The following is a 20009-nucleotide window of genomic DNA, read 5'->3' on the forward strand; positions in this document are numbered from 1 at the left end:
TAGAGCCCACGCTCTACAGTGAGAGAAGCCACCCCCGTGAGGAGCCCGGGTACCACAACGAACAGTGCCCAGTCCCCGCAACCAGAGAAAGTCACGTGCAACAGCGAAGACCCAGCACAGCCAAAAAAAATTAAAGTTTAACAGAGGAAAAGACTTCTCTCCCACTAGAGAGAGAGAGCGCGAAACCACCATGAATACTAAGTCAGGTAATACGGAAGCAAGCTGAATTCCTCAAACGTACTGACACAGCCCTGTGCCAAGCTCTTCTTTTTGAGAGGTTTCATCTCCACAGGGATGTGTCAGGCAATAAAGGAGTTGTGTAGCTAGAATTGAGAAAATACCCTAATCACACAGATAGCTGACTCAAGGAGAACTGGGGAGAATCTGTGAAGGGTCTCACCTTACGATATTTGTAAAGAAATGCTCACAGGTCCCCAACCTACCTCAGATGAATCGCCAGCAATTTGTTCAACAGCACTCTTGAGGGTTACCATGTTACTTGATTATTGCCTTTTCTCATTATTTACCATTAATCGGTATAGCCTTTTCTCACGGAAAACAGTTCAAAGCAAATGAGCCTAATCTACAAAGACCACTAGTTTATGGAGTCTGTTAATTTAATTTTAATCTGATCTAAACAGTCTCTCCTGAGGAAACCTTTTCACATTCCCTGATCCTGCCACTAAGGGAGTAAAAGATATTTTTGTGAGCTTCTCAATCCAAAACTCACACGAAGTTTTAACAATATTTTTGTCTTCCTTTCTGAAAGCTTGAACCCCTCTCCCCAATAACATTCCCCCCCCAATTTTTAATAATTTACAAGCACAGAATTCCTGATTCTTATCCATTCCTCAGGCTGCTTTCTTTTACTCCCCCAATCCCGCCGAGCACGGATCAAACAGGGCACAAGCCAGGGAGAAATTTAATCGCTCGTATCTCTGCCTGAGGGATTGTCTAGGTACTATGGTGACAGACACCTCACTGAAAGCATGTGGAGGAAAAAAGACTTTAAACTCCTAGACTTATAGAAAAAAAAGAGAGAGAGAGGGGTTTCTAATGGAATTGCTGTCAACGCACAGAAACACAAAATAAGGCCGACATAGTCAATCAAAACTACTCATATACTGATGGGGTAAAGCTGCCCAAACAATATTCTTTGATGGTATTTTCTCTTCCCCCAAACTCTTATGTTGAATTTTTGGATTTTTATTGATTTGCTTTCCCACCTAAATGTACAGTTTCTCCACAGATTTTTAGGTGAAACTACTCCATATGATACCATAAGCATGGACACATGTCATTAAACATTCATCCAAACCCACAGAATGGAGAACACCAATGGTGAGCAATAATGCAACCTATGGGCCTTGAGTGATACTATGTCCACGCAGGGCCATTGACCATAAGCTATGCACCAGTCTGGTGGGGAATGGTGGTCCTGGGAGGGGTTGGACGCATGTGGAGGTATGGGCGTATGTGGGAAATCTGAGCTTTTCACTCAGTTTTACTATAGACAGACTGTTCTAAAAAGTATTTTTACTATGAAGCTTCTCTGCTAATTTATTCCCATAGAGGTATGTCCAGTAACATCTGGGGGGAAAAAAGTGAAACTTTTAGCCCATCATGGTGTAGTTTACAAAGGTCTTTAGGGTATGTCAATTCGTAGATTGAAAGGGGAGGTGGGGAGAAAGTAAGCGGTCTCAAGAGATCAAGGTCGATTATAAAAATCTCCCAGCCACATCAGCATAGAAAATTACCCAGACGAGGCAGTGGTTAGTTCCTGCTCCCCCGATACGCAAGTCAGAATTTTCTGCCAGCCCGTGTTCGTGAACAGGAAACCAACAAGACTGTAAACACAGGAACCACCACCAACAGACACAGATGTGAAGGGCTGGAAGTTCCACTCTGGACAAGGTGAAAAGGCTAAGGGGCAGCGGAGTCGTAATAAAGCTGTCAGCTGGTTTCAAAGTTCGGCGGAGAGAGGGCTCCTGGGCTGTGCCGCCTGCCTGCTGAGAAGTCAGCCTGCTCCTCCCCCTCGGACCGCTCAGATGATGAGAAAACAATCTGAACATCAAGTCAGCACGACGGAGCAAGGACGTCTGAGGCGTGGGACAATCCCCGACCTATCTGGCAGGATCAGAAACCAAGGGCGTGTGCCCATGAACCCAAGGGCCAGGAAGGCTCTCCCACTCGGAACTAGAACCTCATTCTGCAAAAATGCTTGCAGGGGAGTCTTCAGCCCAGTCATCTGGGACTGGGTTGGAGATAACTGGACCGTGGGGACCCATCCAGGAATTACCTGATGCAATTTAGATAGCATCTCTATTATGGACCCAGTCTCCTTAATAATGGACATGGGCAGGGCAGGAAGAGAATCAGAGCCTGTGAACATCAGTAGAACAATGCCGCTCAGGGCAACGTGGTTTTCAGCTCATTTTTGGAGAAGAAAACAACTCTTTAAGGTCAATGGTCCTTCAGCATACCAAAGAGGAGGATATTTATAGAGATGCTTAGTTTTTTTTTTTTTTTTCTTTTCTAAAAGCAGAGTTCTAGGAGAGAATGCTATCCACTAAAAGAAAATCCACAAAATTCCAGATCTGGGCTCCCCACCTCTTGCCCTGGGCTGCAGTCTTGCATGCTTTTAATTTCTCCTGAATTACCGACTCACGTCTGACCAACAACGCTATGGCCCTATTTCTCAGACGCTTTAGGCTCTCTCAGTGGTTCTGTTGGTCATTCCTCAGCTTGAGACGCACCGGCAGTGCAGAGGAAGTGGGCCTGAGTACCTCTCACAAGTGTAACTACTAACAGAAGAGATGGCATGAACCTTTCACGCTGTAAATTCTAGGACCTATGGACAGCACAGATGAGTCGATCATCCGTAACTGCCAATGGATAAAGGAAACCCAGCTTAAAAAAACAGGTTGTCCACTGCTGGGCATGTTCCTCCAGAAAGGCGATGTCATGGAAGATAGCTCCGTGTCTGCAGCCAGCTCCAGGGTCTAGCTTCATAAGGAGGCTGAAATTCTACCTACTGACAGTGGGGGAAAAATAATTGCAGAGGACAACATTTTCAACACTAGTAAGTGGAGCCAAAAAGTCCAATCAACTTCAGCAGACTACAATGTCTTATTTCTAAAGCCTGGAGGAGGGGACTAAATTAGGAGCTTGGGATGAACATATATATGCTACTATATATAAAATAGATAAGGACCTCCTGTATAGCACAGGAACATACTAGCTATCTGGTAATAGCCTATCAGGGAGAAGAATTCAAAAAAGATACATAGATACATACACATATATGGATAACGGAATCATTTTGCTCTACAACTGAAACTAACATATCACTGTCAATCAACTATACTTTAATGAAACTTTTTAATAAATAAAAACAAAAAATAAAACTAAAAACCATTAAAAAATAAAAATAAAACTTATAGAGGAAGACAAACAGGTATAACTGCAGTTTCAAGAATTTCTGGCATGCACGAGACTATAGAGGTTGATACATCCCCGGTTCTTTAACTAGCTTTCATGAAAACAAGACTGGCTTTCCTTCTCCTTAACACAAGTGTTACCACTATCCTAAATCGCAGGGAGGATTAGGGGTATTTTCTGGTCCCAAGTTTCCAGAGGACAAAAGGTGGAAGAGAGAGCCAGGAGGTAAGGATATTATGAGCAAATGTGCTTACATGAAAGCAACTCAGTCGTCACGACGAAAACAGAGATGAAGACAGAACACACCGGCTCTTTGTGGGGAAAACAGAAGGGGAGGAGAGGATGCCAGCTGCGCCCACACCAGCCCCTGGGAGACACCATGCGGCCAGGACAGCTATGTCATCTGCCTGGGACAGGCTGGGTAGACTGATGGTCTGGGGCGGCAGGGGACGAAGGTGAATGTGTAACAGCTGTTTACACACGTGGGCCTCTCAAGGGCTCAGCTCGTAGCAAGCGTCTACATTGGTTTCTACTCCTTTTACTCACACTTACGGAAGCTTGGACTACTCTGGAACATGATGATCTGATTAAAATATTGCCCACTTGTCTTCCCACTGCTGCAGGCACCAAAGGTGATGTCACAAATTTAGACAAGAGGAAAGAGTGAAAAACCAGAATAAAGCTCAAATGGAAAAATTAAAAGTGCAATGTCTTCATATTAAGAAAAACAGAGCCTCCCATGGAATAATCCATTGTTAAACACAGAATGGTAAACAGGAGAGGAAAAAGTACCAAAGCTGATTAATTACCCAAGAAATGGTACTGGCCTCACTTTCCTAACTCAGCTTCGTAAACAGATGGGAGAGAGGCAAAGACGAGAGCGGCTGGTCATCTGAGAGTCTCTGATATCCAGTATTCACCCTCTCACTCCCATATCCAAGGAAAACGTGTGAAACCCAACATTCAAAGTAGCCAAACTCTGAAGGCACGGGGATGAAGTAATTACATGCTGAACAAAGTGCTGAACTGTGGGGATTTTTTTCACTGACACAGATGTTTATATCACTAGGAATCCTTCCTCTATGCGAATCAGAGGTAAGTTCTCAACAGAGGAACTAAGAATGACTCAACACATCTAAAAAGGATTTATACCCATTCTTAGAAGGACATTCAGAGGAAGCACCATCTGAGAGCTAAACAATGGTATCTGCTTGCCCTTTGATCCAAGTTTAAGAACATTTTGTACAACTTGGTTGAAATACCACTGAATTTCACATTTAGTATTTGAAATCTCTTTAGGGGACCAGCCACTGCTTTTCTGAGCCACACTCTTGCAATCAAGTTCTTCAAACTATTTTTGCTGTGAATAGCTTGCAGGCATGGATTTATTTTCTCCTAACAAAAATCTTCCTAAACACAGGCAGTTTAAATGAAAAATAGGCCCACTGATCATATAAGAAAAAGACACAACAGTGTATCTGGTTACAAATCCAAGGAAAGAGTACTCCATTTTTCTTCTAATTTATGTTTCCCAAGAGTAATTTTGTTCAGAAGATTGCCAGTATTTTTAGTACAATAAGTTTCTTGTTACTTGTAGGAACACATGCTGATTCCTTTTTCTGACCATAACTTGAGTTTTTTGTGTTTGTTTTCTTTTTTTTCCCATTTTATCCTAGCATCTGTGGGCTTCCCTGGTGGCTCAGCTGGTAAAGAATCTGCCTTCTATTCAGGAGACCTGGATTCAATCCCTGGTTGGAAGATCCCCTGGAGAAGGGAAAGGCTACCCACTCCAGTGTTCTGGCCTGGAGAACTCCATGGACTGTATGGTCCACGGGGTCGCAAAAAGTTGGACACCACTGAGTGACTTTCACTAACATCTGTAGATCAATACCTCATTAACGTAAAGTCTGAAACGCAGAGATTTAACTAAAACGTTGCACTACTCTCAAACGTAATGCTTATTATGAATTAACATTCACATGGGTAACTAATAGAGAGGTGTTTAACAAAGCCTGAAAATATACATCAGATTATCATGAATCTCAGACACTGAGATTACCTGTCTTCACTTACCTCAAATGTTTTACTTAATAAAAATCGTGTAGGTTCTTGTTTTTCACCTAAAACTATCACAACATTGTTAATCAGCTATACTCCAATACAAAAAGTTAAAAAAAAAATCAAGTAGGGACTTTCCTGCTGGTCCAGTGGTTAAGAATCCACCTGTCAATCCAGGGAACATGGGTTCGATCCCGCATGCCTCAAGGCCACTAAGCCCGCTCGTCTGTGCTCTGCAACAAGCAACAGCAACCACTGCAATCAGAGGCCCCTGCACCAAACAGAGATGCCCCCACTCACTGCAACTAGAGAAAGCCCATGTGAGACAATGCAGACCCACCTCAGCCCAAATAAATACATTAAAAAGTTAATAAAAATCAGTATGTCACTTGTAAATGAGCTAAATAAAATCAGATGTCCCCTAAACAGATTAGTGAAATACAAATTTTAAATGAATATGTCTAGTTTCATTCCCTCTTGACTAAGCACCTTCAGTATGCTCAGCACTGTATTAGGAACTTAGGTTACAACAGTGGATAAGCCTGGTTGCTTTGTGAGGCTGATATCCTAGAGCGGAGACAAACAAAATGAGTAAGCAAAATTTAAAGGAAAAAAAAAAAAACAGCACTCCCTGTGATAAGTGAAACCAAGGAAATAAACAGGGTACGGTGACCAAAAACAAGTGAGAAGGTGGGGGCCACACCAGTTTCTACGAAGTGGTTAGAGAAGGTTTCTTCTCAAAGATGAGTTTTAAGCTAAGATCTGAGACAGTTCAGGATACTTCTCCAAGGTCACCTGACATTGGCAGGCTTGCTTATCAGGCTGCCAAGACATTTTCAGCATTAGGAAACAAGTAGGAAAAGGCACCCATGGCTGGGATTGAATGCAGGTTAAGGAGCACTCAGCTTGCCTGGCAGGCACTCTGCACACCAGCCAGTTAGAACAAAAGAAGTTACACATCAACAGACTGCTCACCCAGAGAATGTAAAACCGTCAACACAAACAGCAAATGACCGGCCTTGGGGATATGCAAAAGAAATGTATCCTGTTGATTCATACTTCCTGATGATGCCTCTCTGACTGACAACGCTCCAAGCATTTCCAATGTATTTCACGAATAAGTTACTCCTCTGTCCAAGGAGGGTGTTTACAACTATGTAACACATTCCCTTAGACCCACAGTTTGTAACTTACTTTGTAACTTTCAGTTTGTAAGTTACCTAACTCAGTAGGTATATAAAGAACACTTTAAAACCCATCCTGCCACCTTCTGTAGGGTTCTTTAGTCATGTAATGCAGTAACTAACACGCCACCGACAGGCAGGAAGAAATCTGTGGATTGTCTCAACACCCTTAGAGAATCCACACTGCGAAGCAATTACTGAGCTTTCCAGGTGGCACTAGTGGTAAAGAACCCACCTGCCAACTCAGGAATCATAAGAGCCACAGGTTCCATCCCTGGGTCAGGAAGATCCCCTGGAGGAGGGCACAGCAACCCACTTTAATATTTTTCCCTGGAGAATCCCCATGGACAGAGGAACCAAGTGGCCTGCAGCCCGTGGGCTGCAGCCCATGGGTCGCAAAGAGCTGGACACAACTGAAGCGACTTAGCACAGCACAAGCAATTACTTCCTTAAAATGTACTGTCCTAACGATCAAAGCTATGATAATCAGATTTCATCACATTTTTAGCTTCTCATAATAAAATCCTCCTTTCCTACTGCTAAATGGATTAATATTAAATAGCATTGTCTGAGTGGCAGGTGACATGGCTTGTGACTTGGATTCAACTTACCTGGAAAGGTTTTCTCCTCTACCCATGTGGAGTCCAGAACCGCATCTACAAATAGCTATAACTTGCAATCAGAAAGTCTAAGAAGGGCTTGGGGCAGAACTCCCTACCTAGGAGTCTCTTGTTTCATAACAGCCTGTCCCTGGCCTGAAATGACACTATTATTGAGTTCCTTTAGAGTTTTTCAGTGCTATTTTTTGAATCTTTAAAAATCTTTCTGAAAAATCCCTAGGGAATATGTTAAATGGTTGTTTTTGCAGGATAAGAGTTGACAAACAGCTTCAAGCAGTGTGGCTCAGAAGCCACGTGTACCTGTAGACCTGGAAAGCTCAGAAAAGCAAGGAGTGAGGAGAATTTGGAGGTCACTAAACAGCGAATGTCAAACTTTACAAACTTGCCTCAGGCCAACTTACAATTTCAAATACTAGTGGTTCCCAAACATTGGAATCACCTGAGGATCTTTAAAAAACATTGATATCCAGCTTTCAGCCATGCATTGATTTCACTGACGGGGGTACCACCTGGACATCTAGGCCTAAAAGCCCTCCAGGTGACTCTCATGTATAGCAATGTTTGGAAGCCACTGACATAAAGAAGCATTGCTGTTAACTGCTTTCTGGAGTGATTTGATTGCCTTCAGAGGTCAGGATCTCCTGTGCCAGGGCTTCTGAACTGTGCCCACTAAGATTCTAACTTAACTGCTCTGGGGAACAGCCCAGCATCACGTATGCCAGGTCGAGAACCACGACCTTAAGCCTAGGAACTGTTTTCTGGAACGTGTGCTACAACTGTCCCTGAAGAAGTCACAAGTGCTATTCTTTCCACTTTGTTCAAGTTGGGGATTACCCCCAAAAGGCAATGAAACATTTCTCCAAGGGAAGAAATTTAGGGGATTAGAGGAGGGGGGTAATGAGGGCGAGGAATTTACTAAGACAGAAGCAGCAGAGATGTTAGAATAAGGAACAGCGCTGGTGCCTCTCCGGTGCCCCAGCTTGACTGACTGGCTTGAGAATTTCCTTAGAATACTTCTTGGAGGTGGCTCCACCTTGGCTTTGATCCCAATAAATTGTGAAAACTCCTGTCCAATCAGAACCCGTGGCGCTGCAAGGAGCCAGACAGGCAGGCCTGGAGCCTCCAGTCCCTGTGAGATTCTGCGTCAGGAGTTTCCCAGGAGGATGCCTGCACCCCTCGGACGTCTGCGGTCTTGCTCCATACCTTCCGGAACCCCGCCCCTCCGCCCCCGTCCTTTCTTCCCCCAAAGCTCAGCGGAGTTGATTCTCTCCTTGAAAGACTTATAAAGGACTCGCTTAAGGTTTTTGACATGGGGATTGTCCTTAAAAGACGGACATCTCCGACGTGGCTTGGAGACGCGGGTGCTGCTCTGACAATGCCTGCAAACCGACTTCGGGGCCTGGGCAGAGCCGCACGTCTCGCCTCGGAAGGGAAGTACGCGGAGACCCACCCCACCGTGCGGCTGCGCCCGCTCGGGTCGTGGCTCCTGCGCCCCACTTCTCCCTGCCTAGAGCGCGGCCCCTACATCGCTGCGTCTACGCTGAGTCAGTTTATGAATGAAGAGGAGCGCAGATCGGAGGCACAGATTCTGGGGAAAGTCCTCCTCACGCCGTTCTCATTTACAGATACGAAGACGCGAGGGGGAAAAGCTCTGACTCGGTCCGGGTTTGCCACAGAACATTTGCGGCTGAGCCCGATTTAGCCGCCCTTGAATTTCCATTCTGTTGCCTGGCAACCGGTTCAGACCAGCTCCCGGCCCAACCCCAGCCCCCAACCGGCACCCTTTCTCTGCCCGTCCAGCTTGGCCCGAGCTGATCAAGAGTTCAGCCTTTGCGGGCTCGGGCCAAAGACATGTGAGCGAGGGTACTAGGGGAGCGACCCCAAGCCCGCGCGAGCCCAGACTCGCCGGGGCTGGCGAGCCTCCCGCGGTCCTTTCTGGACTTCCTTGTGCATCCCTCCTCCCACAAATCGGTGGACACTACTTAACCACAATCGTCAACTTTTCTAAAGTTCTCAGCTGCTCCCGGTGGGAGAGCAGGCACTCAAGAGTTGAGGACGCCGAACCAAACAGGAGGGGCAAAGTGTTGAAGCGCCTTCTCCGTCCCAGCTGGCCCCACTTGGGCCGGACTCTTCTGCCACAGTCGAGTTAACGGGGCCCGAGCCGGGCACCAATTGCGAAAAGCGCAGACTGTGCTCGGGCGGCTCGCGGAGACGCGCCAGCCAGCGCCGCATTGGGGACCCAGCGCCCCAGCCCGCCCCTGCGCCGCGGCGAGCAGCCAGGGGCTGGGAGCGCACGTGCCGCCCCCTCTCCCGCCCCCGGGCCGCGCAGGTGGTGCGAGGGCAGCTGGCCCGTCCGCGCTTCCCCGCCGGGGCCCCCAGCGCCAGCGGCTCCTCCCTCCTCTCACTCCCTGCGCCCCGCGCCCAGGAGACTGGAAAGGGGAGAATGTTCTGGTCTTTACGCTACCCCGCCACCCACCCCGCCCGCCCCCGATACTTACCCAGGTTCACAAAGCTCATGACCATATCGGCGTCGTTGAGGAAGGCGCTGTCCTGCGCGCTGGTCAGTGGGGACGCGCCCCCGCCAGGCCCGGTGGCCAGGAGGCTCCCGCTGCCGAGGGGGTGCGCGGCGCCCGGCGATGGGGACCGGGGCTGGGACGCGCCGGCCCCTCCGCGCGGCCCGGGCTGCCGCCTCTCCTCGTCCGAAGCCCCGTCCTCCTCGTCGTCGGCGGACAGGGCGTTGTACAGGTCCAGCATGAAGAGGGGCGCAGACTTCAGCCGCCCGGGCGGGGGCTCCCCGCGAGCTGGCTGCTGCTGCGGGAACACCGGGGGCTGCGGGAGGCCGTGCAGGGGCCGCGGCCGGTGCGGGAGCCCCAGCACCGACAGGATCTCTCTCTGCATCTCCCGCTTCTCGTGCGTCTTGAGCCGCCGGTACAGGAAGCCCGAGGAGGAGGTCTGCGGCGGGGGTGGCCGCTCCGCGTGGCCCGGGCTCCCGCCGTCCCCCAGCAACGCCCCTCCCGCGGCGGCGGCGGCGGGCAGGGGCGGGGGCCCGCAGAAGCTGCACAACAGCCCCCACCACCAGCACAGCCACTGCGCCGTCCGCCCCAGCATCCCCGCCGGGCCGGGCGAGCCCCGCGGACCCCGCGAGGCGTGGAGCGGCGGAGCGAGGCCGGAGCGCGGCCGCGGTGGCCCTTGGCGTGAACAGCTCCCCCCGCCACCTCTCGGCGGACTCGCTTCCCCTTCCCGGCCTCAGTCCTTATCTCTCATGGTTCTCTGGGGCGCCCCCAGTTGCCCGGACTGGAAGGGAGGCGGAGGGGGCGCGATCCCCGCCGCAGAACCACTGGAGGGGCAAGGGGAAACCCCGCACCCCCGCGGAGGTCTGCGGAGGCGCAAGGTCCAGGCCAGGTGCGTCCGAGTCCGGGCCGCGCTGCAGAGGGCGTCCTCGCCCCCGGGCGGGTCAGGGGGCAGTTACTCTAGGGTCTGGCTGCGGACGCACAGCCCTCCCGGGGCGGCTCACCAGCGTCGGGGGATGCCCGGCATCGCCCCCGCGCACGCCTGCGCCTCGCTCGCGCGGCCGCCGTGAAGTGTACCCCCGCCTCAGGGCCCCGGCCGTGGCGAAGAGGCGTCCCAAGGTTCCAACCCTCTCGGCGAGGCTTGAACTTCCTTCTCGCTCACAAACTCCGCGCCTCTCGGTCTCCGGATCGCGCTCGAGATCTCGGCGCGCTGCTCCCCTGCCCGAGCGCAGGCGGTCAGGATCCTGCTCTCCGTTCCGTGCTGGCTCGGCTGCCCCCACCCCGGCCTAACCCCGGTTCGCAGAAGGGATGGGAGGGACGCGGGCCGGGGCGCGGAGCGGAGCGGCGGCGGCAGCGCCGGAGTTCGCAGGCTCCCGCCTCTCGGAGCCGCGCTGCCCGCAGCGGCCAACGTGGGCTTTCTGGTGCGCCTCTCGCCCAGGTACCGCACTCCAGCCCCCGGGACGCCCCGCCCCTCTGGAGACGGACAGGCCGGCCGCCAATGGAGAGGCGCGCCTCGTCGGTATTTAAATGGACCCGCCCCCTTCTTGCACCCTCCCTCTCCCGGGAGGCGGCGCCTCCGCCGAGCGTAGGTTTCAAGTATAGAGAATACTCGCAGGCGTCCCGGGAGCAGCGACTCAGAAAGGCATCCAGATCATCGGTAGGGAGAACGATCTGATCAGAGCCCAATGGAAACCTTGCTCTTTTACGATTCCATAAAAGGCCTAAACTGATGTTTTTAACTAAATAAAAGTAAAGTCAGCTGTTAAATCAGTGTCACCTGACTCAGTTGAGGAAGAACAGAAAAATGATGATTTTCCCATTCCTTCCTTATTTTCTCTAATTGATGAAATGTGTCATTTAACAGTCACGTGGCTTCTCCAAGACAGCTGCTGGGACTTGGGGCACAGCTGCGGAGAAGCTGCTCCCAAAAGCCACAAAGAGGGCCAAGTATAAGCCAAACCCTTCCTCCAGAGGGCTTGGGCCACAGAATTTTGATTTATTTCTTCATTTGGGTTTCGGCTTTGCTTCTTAGGGGCTTCCCTAGTGGCTCGGTGACGAATCTGCCTGCAATGCAGGAGACCCAGGTTGGACCCCTGGGTTGAGAAGATCCCCTGGAGCAGGGAATGGCAACCCACTTCAGTACTTTTGCTTGGAGAATCCCATGAACTGAGGAGCCTAAGGGGCCACAGTCCATGGGACCAAAAGACTAGGAAACAAATTAGCAACTAAGTACTGGCACTCCACTTCTTAAGCTAGCCCCCAGAAGAAAGCCAGTGTAATTAGATCCTATAATAGAAAAACGCACTCCCATCGCCATCTTCTTGGAAAGGTTTTAATGCTTCTCCAGTTTGTCTGTTAAGGTTGCATCTTAATGTATTGAAATGCACTCTATTTCACACAAAGCCAGATCAGTAAAACTTGAGGTGAAGTGGTACAGGTAATTTCAGTAACTGCAGGGGCTTGGCATGTTCCCATTATAGACAGGGCCCTGAAACTCTGGTTGCTGGGAACATTAGACAAGATCAAGCACATAAAAAGTGTTATAATTTTATGGCAGCCTCACTTCTCAGCTAAAGACACTGCCCCTCCACCCAAACACCACCACCACCATCTGCTATCCAGGATGCAAATTCATTTGCTCTTCCCATCCAAAAATGCCAGTTATTGGTGCATCTTAAAAGGAAGTTCTCGTAAAACATTTTGATCTTTTATCTACCTGGTGAAAACAGGTGCCTTAGAAATCAACACTGACCTGGCTGCCTTGGTTCACAGAGTCCAAGGCATTTGGGAGCCAGACCAACAAAATACATAGAGCCTTATAGGATTTGTGATCTTATGGAATCATGAGGTTTCTGCTGATTCACGCCTTATAAGCATGTTTACCTTGTTTCAAAGAATCTGTTTTGAATACGTAAATGTCTTTACCTCCCATCACCCCCACCACTCACTGGATTGCTCTTATCTGTTGACCTGTTTCAGCCCAGACACACTGGTCTTTAGGATAGACTTTGGTTTTACAAATGTCCTATAGCCATTACTCTCAGGCAAGACAACATTAGCCACACTGACGGCCAATCTCTAACCATCTGCAGGGGTTGTTTTCATCTGAAAAGAGGAACACATCAATCCCTTGGTCTGGGATTCCAGGCCCCTTTGAATTCAAGAGCCTCCATCTCCCTCTTTCTTCTGCTGGGACCTGTTAGCAGCGTGAAGTCATTGCAGCCCCCAAGAGCTCTGATTCAGAAGATCTGAAGTCTCAGCAAGTACCTGTGGGCTTCCTCCTTTCTCGAACCCAGTCATGCCTTCTTAAGACTTCTAGTGAGACACGAGAAGAGTGAAGCAGCTCCAGCCTGTCAGGGCAGTGGGGAAAGCCCTGGAAAGCTAAAGAACCCTGAGCATAGGGCACTTCAGGAGGCCTGTGCCCTTCAGCACACAAAGGCAGACCATGACTCGTCTATTGCACACGCACCTATTACATGAGCCAGAGGAGAACTCAGGCAAGCACACCACCGTCACCTTTTGTCAGATACTTGGTAAGAGGTAGATGGACCTATAGGACCTGGGTCTAAAACGGCCCTTCGTGATTTGTAATCAACGTCTGTGCAGCAACCCTGATTCAGCTCTGCCATGGGCTCCACCAAGAAGTACTCTCAGGTCCTGTTGTGAGATGCTAGAAAAAAGGGGGTGCCTCCCAATGACAAACACAAGAGCACACGACTCTCTTAAGAGCCAGAGGGGAAACATATGGCGTGAGATATGACAATGTTCATAAAGACGGTGACATTTGACCAAGGACCACAGAAGAGGATGCGTTCTCCTCACATCTCCACCGCCCCCTACATGTGCATACGTTTGTCAGAAAACACTCCAACATGGCCTTGGATCTGTTAGGAGAAAGAGGTATAAAGAGATATGATTCTGAAGTTTTCATACAGTCAAAATTGGGACCACTGTTTCTTCAAGCCAATCTCAACTCCAGGTGCACAAGGGACACCAAACCACCACCTCACCCCCTCCCTGCTTCTCTGACCCCTGCCCATCACTCACTCCAACCCTCCTCCAGAAGACCCAAGACGAGGGGCTGGGCAACGTCCAGATGTGATTCAGGAGGGATGGAGGAAGGGCCAGGAACAGGTCTGCCTCTCAGGGTCGGCTGGGCTGTATGATGGAGGGAAATCAGAGGGAGCTTCGCCCCCTGCAGGACACCAGAGTATCACAGCCCCTCTGCTCTGTGGGCCTGGCCCGGCTTCGTCAAGTTCTCTGCCATTCTCCAGAACATCTGGGTGGAAAGACGAGGAATTCGGTCAAGAAGCCGGATGTGGAAGCCAATCCATATCAAACATCTGGCGGCTTGGCTGACATTTCATGCAGATGGCCTTCCATTTTCTGGAGGAGGTTGCCGGTCCCAGCCCTGTCCACAAAGTAGGGGACTGAGGAACCCCTGCCGAAAAGCAAAGGATTGCCCTGTGCCTTTGGTGACACGGGGGTAGGATGGGAATCCTGTACCCAGGGGTCTGTCAGGGCACAGGGTAGGTCACAGAACAGAGTGTTTGTTAGAGCAGTTACCCATGTTCCTTTCATGTTATGAGGATTTCCAGTTTACATTCATGACTCACGTGACCAGATAATTTCTATTTTTAAAAGATGCTGCTATTAATTTGGTACATCAAATATTCTATACTCTATGCTTTCCTTTGAATTATATTATTAGCAATAAACTGCAATTGCAGTCTTTGATTTGTGTACTAAATCATACGTGGGCCCCTCTCAACTGACTTTTGCAAGATGTAAGTAGCTGCTTTTAGAATTAATCTAACATAGAAGCATTGTAAGATATGCTGCTCTTGTGTTTAAAAGCCTGAGGTCTGGTCGCCTGGAATCCTTGGCAGCTCCGCTTAAAATACTACCTTTTTACCTTCCACATCCCTGTAAGGATTTGAGTATGTATTAACTTGAATTTCTCAATAAAATAATTTGCTCAGACTTTCAAAATGTCAATTTGGAGTTGCGTGAAAAGGAAATATGGTAAGTAAATGTTTGCAGAGTATGAGAAATGAGAATTTGAGAGTTAAATAAACATTGCTTCTGAAAGCTACACCTGTAAGGCAGCCTTCAAAATACAGGTCTCATCCAGAGGTCTGTGGTAACACTTGCATTCACTCACACTTTCCTTTTACTGTCAACTATTCAAAAATGCTGGGCATTCACACTTCAAAATATCATGCAAGCCATCATATTTTCCTACTCATGAAGGACATCTGGTGGCAAAGTGAAAAACTAATACATAAATCTGCTTCCAGAAAAATTTTCCACACTGTAACCCAAGCGGCAAACCTGTTACTTGTATGTGTGTGCCTCAGACTTTTCTCACCAGCTCACATCTTTATCATCCAAGGATTTAGACGGGTTACGCTATATCAAACCACAGAATCTTTAGAAACATCCAGAAGATTCACTTTTGAAATGTTCATTGGTTAACTGACATGAGCAGACTAAACTTTAATTTTTTTTTTAACTGAGTTAAACAATGCTTAACACAGTCCCATGACTAGCTCTACTATCCCTGGAGTTTGGTTCCAAGAAATCACCGAACATTAAGTTCCACTGGGCGGTGCCTGAGGTCTCTGAGCTCCACCCGTCTGTGGTTCCCTCTGGATGTGTCCCTGGTGTGTCAACCAGAAGATCCCATGAAAATATAACATGATTTTACTCCCAATCCTTTTCACTGGTAGCGCTGTAAGCAGTGTGTGGGGGGTAGGGGGGCAGGGAAAACCACACTGTACTGGATAAAATCAGGTTAAAATGAAAACCAAGGCTGTCTTTGAAAGAGGAAGAGAAAGTCTAAGATGTGTACCAATGGGAAAGCACACGTTGATACTAACCGTTATTGTCGTTTAGTTGCTAAGTCGTGTTCCACTGTTTGCAACCCCGTGGACCGTATTCCCACCAGGCTCTTCTGTCCATGGGATTTCCCAGGCAAGAATACTGGAGCGGGTTGTGATTTCCTTCTCCAGGGGATCTTCCCAACCCAGGGATCAAACCCACGTCTCCTGCACTGGCAGGCAGATTCTTTACCACTGAGACATACAGGAAACTTGATACTAATTACCCAGCCTGTATTCATTCATTCATTCTTCTGACAAATATTTGAACGACATATATTGAACACCCACATGTGCCAGGCTCTGTTCAAGGTTTGGGGACACCAAAGAGTCAGATTTTAGAAGGAGAATATTGACAATAATAAAACTAAGAAAATATTTCAGGTAGGCAGGCTATTGTGTCTGTGATTTAGCCCTCAGTATTCCACCTGTGAGTATATTTCTGTACATTGCAGAGGGGACTTTGCAGACAGAATTAACTTTGCTAAGCAGAAAGTAGGAAGATTATCCTGTAGTAACCAGGTGAACCCAATGTAATCACAGGGGTCCTATAAAGCAGAAGCGAGGGCTTCTTTCCTGGTGGTCCAGTGGTTAAGAATCCACCTTGCAATGCAGGGGACACCAGTTTGATCCCTGGTCCGGGAAGATTCCACAGAATGAAGCCTGTGCGCCCCAATGACTGAACCCCACACGACAGCTGCTGAAGCCCAAGTGCCTAGAATCCGTGCTCCACAGCAAGAGGAGCCGCCGCGATGAGGAGCCCGCCCGACGCAGCCAAGAGCAGACCCCTCTTGCCACAACTAGAGACAGGCCTGAGGGCAGCAATGGAGGCCCGGCGCAGACTAAACAAACACTAAAGTATATACATAAATCTTTATTTATACAAAGAGACAAACACTAAAGTATATACATAAATCTTTATTTATACAAAGAGCAGAAGAGGGAGGAAAATGAAATAGAGCAGCCTGCAAGGGACTGGAGTCGCCTTGCTGGCTTCGAAGGTGAAAGAGCCAAGAGCCATGCGTGCAGGCGCCTCTAGAAACGAGGGCAGATCTCAGGCGACGGCGAGAACAGGAATCTAATTCTGGTTTCTGTCAGCAACCTGAATGATCCTGGGAGCGGTTCTCACCCAGAGACTCCAGAAGGGAGCCCTGGGCAGCTGGGTCCTTGATGTCAGCCTTGGGGTGCATGGGGGGGGACGCCCAGAGCAGAGGAACCAAGGCCACCAACTGCCCACCTAATAAGTTTGTGTGGCTTTAAGCCCCTGATGCTGTGGAATTTTCTTGCATGACAACAGGAACCTAGTAAGTATGTAGTATAGTGACAAGGGCTGTGGGAAAAAAATCAAACAAAGGAGAGGGGGTGGGGAGTGGGGACAGCAAGGAAAGGCTTCATTGAGAAGGGAACCCTTGAGTCCGGACCCAGCAGAGGAAAAGAGAATCAGCCTTGAGGCTATCTGGTTGAAGAGATTTCTGGGCAATGGGGAAACAGGACGTGCAAAGGCCCTGAGGCAGGGGCATGCCTGTTGTGTCTGAGTGAGAACAAGGAGGCCAGCAAGGCCAGCCCAGAGGAGAGAAGGGATGACAGTGTAAAACTGCGTGAGGCCTGCAGGGCTCAGGGGAGGCGCAGACATAGGGGACAGACTTACAGACACAGTGGGGGAAGGAGAGGGGGGGTGAACTGAGAGAGTAGCGTAGACGCGTGTACATTACCAGGTGTAAAAGAGACCGCCAGTGGGGATGAGCTGTACAATGCAGGGTGCTCATGCCCAGTGCTCTGTGACAGCCAGGGTCGGGGGGATGGGGCGGGGGGTGGGAGGAAGGTTCAGGAGGGAGGGGACACATTTACTCCTGTGGCTGATGCATATGGACGTATGGCAGAGACCACCACAACCAAGTAAAGCAATTATCCTCCAATTGAAAATACATACAATTTCATAAAACTCCCCAAACAAATACATCAGAGCCCCACGGAGGTGCTATTTATAATGGCAATGGGCCTGATCACTTTCATTCCTCTCTTTTCTCTCTTTTTCAGATGGGGGTGAACTCTGCTGTGCGTCCTGCAGCTCAAAGACTCCATCATCTCCACTCTACCAGAGCCCATCTGGTGAGTTTTTTTATTTCTGTAATTGTATTCTTTCCATTTGGTTCTTTTTTGTTTGTTTGTTTTATATAACGTCTGAGATTTTCTGCTTTTTCCTTTGTTTCCAGGGAATTGACGGTGGAAGCATTTTTCAGGACAGCTGCTTTGACAGCCTTGATGATTTGGGTGAGATGAGGTCGTCTGACATCTGAGTGATCTTCGAGGTGGCGTCGGTCAGTAAGTTGGGGCTTTCTTGACTCTTGGCCTGGCAGGTGGTTTGGGGGGTTTTGAGCGGGTTTTTCTCTGGAGCTTTGCTTGTTGTGTGTATTTTTGTTTTGCACCCTGGGCACTCTATTCTGTCTCCAGTTTCTGTGCATGCGTGCTAAGTCACTTCAGTCGTTCTCTGGACTGTGGCCTACGGACTGCAGCCCCCCAGGCTCCTCTGTCCATGGGATTCTCCAATCAGGACTACTGGAGTGGGTTGCCATGCCCTGCTCCAGGAGACCTTTTCAATCCAGGGATCAAACCGGCATCTCTTATGTCTCCTGCATGGGCAGGTGGGTTCTTTACCACTAGCGCCACCTGGGAAGCGCATGAGACTCTGGGTCCTATTTACATCTTCTATCAGGCAGTTGCCCTGCCTAGGTCTAGCAGGCAGGTGCTGGCCTCCTTTTGTAGGCACGGCTGGTTCCAACGCCAACTTAGTTTTTAGAGGCTTTGTGGCGTCATCATCTGCATGGTTTGTCCGGTGCTGTTGGAGTGTTCTCATTCGTGTTAGCGCTGCCTGAAGGGCCAGTCTTCCCCACACAGACCCCTGGGTGTCTCTCTGTGGGGCGAGAGTCCTTTGGAGACAAGGACTCTCTCTTGGAGTCAACTTTTAAATACCCATACACTAGTGATCTGCAGCCAAATGTTGGTTCCAGGACGGTTCCCACCAACGACCGCATCAGTCATTTCTATTGCTGTCATTGGGATATGGAGCCGGTGATTTAATTGATTTTAACAAATTCCATACAGTCCCAAACACAAATAAAAGTAGCTTAATTAAAACACAGGACAAAATAGGAAGGACTTACCCTGATGGTCCAGCGGTTAAGAATCTACCTGCCAATACATGGGACACAGGTTGGATCCCTGATCCCAGAAGATTCCGCACGCCGTGGGGCAACCAAGCCTGTGATCCACCCCTACTGAGCCTGTGCGTCTAGAGCCTGCGTTCCTCAACAAGAGGAGCCACTGCCAAGAGAAGCCCAAGCACCCTAACCAGAAAGTAGCCCCCACTCACCGCAGCGCAAGAAAGCCCACGCGCAGCAGCAAAGACCCAGTCCAGTTCAGTTCAGTCACTCAGTCATGTGCGACTCTCTGCGACCCCACGGACTGCAGCACACCAGGCCTCCGTGTCCATCACCAACTCCTGGAGCAGCCAACAAATAAATAAAGAAATATTTTCTTTTAAAAAAAATAGGAAAATCAAAAATGACTAGATTGGAACCAAGTCATCAGGCGGGTATCTAAAATCATAACAGAAATGAAGCACTGTATTTAGCTCAGAGATGCCTCGGGGGCAAGACAAAAATGGAAATGGTGGGTTATATTGTTCTCATAGTTGAGCAGAAAAATGCAATGGTATCTGGAGAAGTTTTTCTTGCATTGAGTCCTCAGAGGACTTTTTAATGTAGTTCCTTCTAGAAATCACTCCTCTGCCTGTTGATGACTGCATGCTCATTTCTTCTTTGACGGAATAAGCCAAATCCGCTCCAGTAAGACTCGTACTTTATATTCCGAAAGTAAGCAGGCACTGCTGTTTGGGATTCTGTGTGGCGTTTTGTGTGGTGTCTGAAACGCACCAGGGAGTTACTACTAGCAATGTGCAAAGAGATCGTGTCTGCCTCTGAGTACAGTTTCTGCAAGTATTTTTCCATGATGAGAATGCAGGAAAGGGCAGAAATTTCAAACACACCTGAGGTACTTTTACCCGGTAAGTTTCTTGTTAAAGAATCACCGAAGTGCTTGATTTCTATACACCCTGATGGCTCTGTGTTTACAAAGCCAACAGCCCACGCAGGCCCCTGGCTGTCTATGCTCCTGTGACGAGACTGGGGAACAAGAGGTCAATGAAAGATCTTGCAGAAAAAAATTTTCACCAAATTTCCCGCAGAGGCTAGTGAATTTACCCTTTAACTGAACTAGGGTGGTAGACAGAGCAACTCACAAATCAATACATTTTCA

At 48.9% G+C, this 20009-nt stretch overlaps 1 protein-coding gene across 1 annotated transcript in view; it reads right to left on the reverse strand.

Annotated features, from left to right (window-relative positions):
• BMP6 (bone morphogenetic protein 6) overlaps nucleotides 1–10411 on the reverse strand; it is a 144667-nt gene extending 134256 nt beyond the window's left edge. The window contains exon 1 of the mRNA XM_068994357.1: nucleotides 9802–10411. Coding sequence (XP_068850458.1) covers nucleotides 9802–10411 — 610 coding nt within the window. The remainder of the gene's footprint in view (nucleotides 1–9801) is intronic.
• Between the last annotated feature and the right edge of the window lie 9598 nt (nucleotides 10412–20009).

Source organism: Capricornis sumatraensis, chromosome 22, assembly GCF_032405125.1.
Source record: "Capricornis sumatraensis isolate serow.1 chromosome 22, serow.2, whole genome shotgun sequence".
Taxonomy (NCBI): domain Eukaryota; kingdom Metazoa; phylum Chordata; class Mammalia; order Artiodactyla; family Bovidae; genus Capricornis; species Capricornis sumatraensis.